Source organism: Sinocyclocheilus rhinocerous, unplaced genomic scaffold, assembly GCF_001515625.1.
Source record: "Sinocyclocheilus rhinocerous isolate Xijiao unplaced genomic scaffold, SAMN03320098_v1.1 scaffold230, whole genome shotgun sequence".
Classification (NCBI taxonomy): Eukaryota; Metazoa; Chordata; class Actinopteri; order Cypriniformes; family Cyprinidae; genus Sinocyclocheilus; species Sinocyclocheilus rhinocerous.
This window is the reverse complement of record NW_015637126.1, coordinates 7,759-12,135: the sequence shown is the minus strand read 5'-3', so window position 1 is coordinate 12,135 and position 4,377 is coordinate 7,759. Positions and strand designations below refer to the sequence as shown.

Here is a 4,377-nt window from a genome sequence, read left to right as displayed (position 1 = left end):
GCGGCGCAACAAATCCCGACAGAAAACTGCTGCCGGGTTCTATTTATGACGTGCTGATACAAATTTCAAATGTTTTTCAATGGTCGTTTGATCGCGTCCAGTGTAGTCAGACTTTAGCTGTTGTAGACACGGTGTTACTCACCTATTGAGAAGAAACAAAGCAACCTTGGTGTCCGATCGCAGGCCTCGGTCCTTGAGTTCTCTCCGGCGCTGGAAAGCTGATCCGATATTTACACGGGTCCTACTTCTTGCCTTGTCGTTCCGCAGACGTTTTCCTCTTTTGTTTTTTATCCACCATCTCTATCTTTCTGTCGCTCGGCTCGGCTAATGTCCGTCCCATGCACTGAAAGCTCTCTCCTCCACATCACGAGTAGACACGCCCCTTATTGCTGATTGGCTACAAGTTTGTTTTGTTATTCGGCCCGAATCAGTTTTCTAAAGTGTTTTTGAAAAAGCACATACCCTGCCTTTAAGGTAATCAGCAACAAATGTAGTCCCATTTAGCCACTTTTTTTAGCCTTTATTATGACAATTAAAAGCTTTAAAAAAATCACAAGGGGGTATTATGTTGTAGAATAAAACGTGAAAATATGTGTTAAGCACAGAACTTATTTCAGGCATTTCACCAAAAATCAATCTCAAAAATTGACTTCAGGACGATGGAAACGGAAGTGCTAAAATGCGAACTTATTTCTGGATTTTGGCCTACAAAAATATGTCATCCTGCAGCACTCTATAGGAATGAAGCTAATGAAGCACCACCAATCAGTTAGTGTTTTGCATTAAAAATGTCAACTTGATGACCTGTCATGCTCATTTTTTACAATGCAAATTCTGCTCAGAAGCAAGATAAATTAAGGAGAGGTTTAGCAAACCTGCGTATAAGGAAGCAGGCAGTGATCTCGTTGTTCTCATCGATGGCTCTGTGGAGAAGAGTCTGATGACATCCTCCAGGCCCTGAACTCCAACAGGTTGCATCACACCCGTGCCTGACCTAATCCAAAAATTAACAACAAGTCAAATCAACTCATCATAGACAAGCATTCTTTTTTTTACCAAAATATGGAAACTAAATGTTTCAAGATCAACAATATATTAAATGAAGTTAAAACGCTCCAAATTGGTAAATGGAAAAATGTTCTCACCAATGTGGAAGCTATGTCCTCCAAACCATTTTCTAGAGCCAGCCAGAGTGGAGGATCACCCTTCTCATCCACCACTGACATGTCTGCTCCTCTTGTGCAGATGGCGTCCACTACTAAAGGAAGCTGGTTACTGATGGCCAACTGTAAAGCCGTCTGCCCCTCCTGGGTCCTGGAACAAAGCATGATTTGTAGTTTGAGGATCTGTTATGTGTGTCAACTCTTTCAGTAATAGCTATTTTTGGGGAAACAGAGGGGAGATGGGATTGAGACACACTGCAGGCAGGACTCAAACCCTCATTAATGACATTAACAGCACAGCTCAACATGTCTGGGGGGGATGTATGCTACCCAACGTTTTATAGCACTTTCAGGTAGGTGTAGTACCTGACGTTGATGTCAGCCTGGTGCTCCAGAAGGAAGAGGGCGCTCTTGCTGTCCTGTCTCTTTATGGCCATGTGCAGTAGCGTCTGTCCATCAGACATGGTGTCATTAATGGCTGCTCCAGAACCCAGCAGCTGTGCGGCGATAGTGTGCATACCTAGTGATGTAAATAAGAAAATAATGTGAAAAACTGAATGATCTGCATGAGCAGTGAACCCACAGGAGATTTTTTAACAGAACCCACCAGTCCAGAGTGCGAGACCCAGAACGGTCTGATCCATTGAGTCTTTCAAACTGAAGTCAGGGATGATCTGCAGGTTGTTGGTGGCATGTAGTGCATTGGCTATGACAGATGGAGCAGAAATGAAGTTATGAGTGACATAAGATGGCACGGCTGCATAGATCAGCACTCAAATCCAACATCCTCGCACATCCCTCACCTTTCTGCTCTAGTATGACAGACACCACATCTGGGTGGTTGTGAATGATGGCCAGGTGGAGCGGACTTTGCAAGGAGACTCCTTGGCTTTTCTCGACTCCATCAGGCAGGGCGCTGTCAGTCTGCAGGTTAGGATTCGCCCCCTGCTGGAGCAACTCTGCTGTTAGCCCTGCCAAGCCGTATCGGCAAGCTGTATGGAGCGGGGTCTCACCCTAAAAAAGAAAATTTGATCATAATATATATATATATATATATGTGTGTGTGTGTGTGTGAATAATATTTAATTAATAATAATCCACCCCTTTACTATTACTCTATTATTGAGTACTATACTTACTATTATTATTGTGTTCATTCATGTATGTGACACTGGACCACAAAACCAGTCTTAAGTCGCTGGGGTAAATTTGTAGCAATAGTCAAAAATACATTGTATAGGTCAAAATTATCGATTTTTCTTTTATGCAAAAAATCATTAGGATATTAAGTAAAGATCATGTTCAATGAAGATATTTTGTAAATTTCCTGCCGTAAATATATCAAAAATGAATTATCATTAGTAATATGCATTGCTAAGGACTTTATTTGGACAAATTTTACAGGGATTTTCTCAATATTTAGATTTTTTTTGCACCCTCAGATTCCAGGGAAAGCTTATTTATTCAGCTTTCAGGTGTATTTAAATCTCAATTTCAAAAAATTTACCCTTATGACTGATTTTGTGGTCCAGGGTCACATTTATCAAATGTATATATACACTACCATTCAAACGTTTTTCAAGTCTCTAATGCTCACCAAGGCTGCATTTATTTGATCAAAAATACAGTAAAAACAGCAATATTTCAGAATTTTATTACAATTTAAAATAACTGTTTTCTATTTTAATACATTTTAAAATGTAATTTATTCCTATGATGGCAAAGCTGAATTTCAGCAGCAATTATTCCAGTCTTCAATGTCACATGATCCTTGGTGCTCAAGAAACATTTCTTGTTTTTTACAATGTTGAGAACAGTTGAACAGTTTGAAGCTCAAAATAAGAGCATTTATTTGAATTAGAAATCTTTTGTAACATTAAAAATGTCTTTACTGTCACTTTTTAATCAATTTAATGCATCCTTGCTGAAAAAAAAAAGTAATTTCTTTCCAAATAAAAAAACCTTACTGAGCTCAAACTTCTGAACAGTAATGTGTATGTATGTATATATATATATATATACACACACAGTGTTGGGAAGGTTACTTTGGAAATGTAATAGGTTACAGATTACAAGTTATCCTACTTAAAATGTAATAAGTCGTGTAACTTTTCAATTACTTTATTAAGGTAATGTAACTGATTACATTTGATTACTTTTCTAAATTTCTAATGTTTTCAACTGTTAATCATTTTCAAACATGTAAACCAGGCAGGGTTAAACTTACAATATGTGCTCAACACTGATAACTGTCAGACTTTCGAAATCCTTCGTCACTTGAATTAAGATTATAATATTTTAATTTTGAAGGAGACATTGGATGCAACATATCTTCATTTGCATATAAATGTGTCTTAGCGTGTGTGTTCACTGCTGTGTGTGTGCACTTGGATGGGTTAAATGCAGAGCACAAATTCCGAGTATGGGTCACCATACTTGGCCACACGTCACTTCACTTCACTTTCACTAAATTCGTTTATGTCTGGCTGCTCAAATCATTTTACTCCAGACTGCTTTCTGAGTGAGGGACAATTCAAGGCAGGTTTTGTTAAAAAGTTCAAACTCAATGATGTATCAGTACCCATTGTTCATGATCCAGCTGCACCTCCAGAAGAAGTAAGTCTCACACTTTTTATTTGTTATGTTTGCCTTTAATGTGATAGGACAGATCAGACATGACAGGAAGTGAAGTGGGAGAGAGAGAGAGGAGGGGGGTGGGATCAGGAAAGGTCCTCGAGTCGGGATTCGAATACGGGACATCCAAAGTGCAATGGCGCTGTATGTCGGCGCACTGCCAATGGCGCACGTTGCGTTCCCAGATGAACGTTATAATAAACCCAAACTCACAACAACATGCAGAGATGGAGTTTGAGCGGCTCCACACATATAAATGATATCAGTTCCTGTGGAGCAGCATTTACTGTGAACGGAGCCGCTGTGAGACGTAACCTACACGCCTATAACTGCATCACATATAATTATTTAATTAAATCGCAGCGTTTGTGAATTCAGTTATGCTTAATTATGATTTTTAAACGGGCTTAATATATCATGCAGCCTTGGAAAACAGTCTAATAATGTTTTATGGATTCTCGTCCGTGAAATGCGGCACTTCCGGTATTTTGCCGGTTAGTCGACACAGGCAATATGAAGTCGATTATTTTTTTTAATCGAATAGTCGAATAGAATCGACGAATCGCGACAGCCCTAGTAT

General features: G+C 39.3%; 1 protein-coding gene across 1 annotated transcript in view; it reads right to left on the bottom strand.

Annotated features, from left to right (window-relative positions):
• LOC107748513 (rabankyrin-5-like) overlaps positions 1-4,377 on the bottom strand; it is a gene marked incomplete at its 5' end in the record, with an annotated part of 16,495 nt that overhangs the window by 5,937 nt on the left and 6,181 nt on the right. Inside the window, 5 exons of the mRNA XM_016563324.1 lie at positions 876-994; positions 1,146-1,314; positions 1,530-1,683; positions 1,771-1,869; positions 1,967-2,177. Coding sequence (XP_016418810.1) covers positions 876-994; positions 1,146-1,314; positions 1,530-1,683; positions 1,771-1,869; positions 1,967-2,177 — 752 coding nt within the window. The remainder of the gene's footprint in view (positions 1-875; positions 995-1,145; positions 1,315-1,529; positions 1,684-1,770; positions 1,870-1,966; positions 2,178-4,377) is intronic.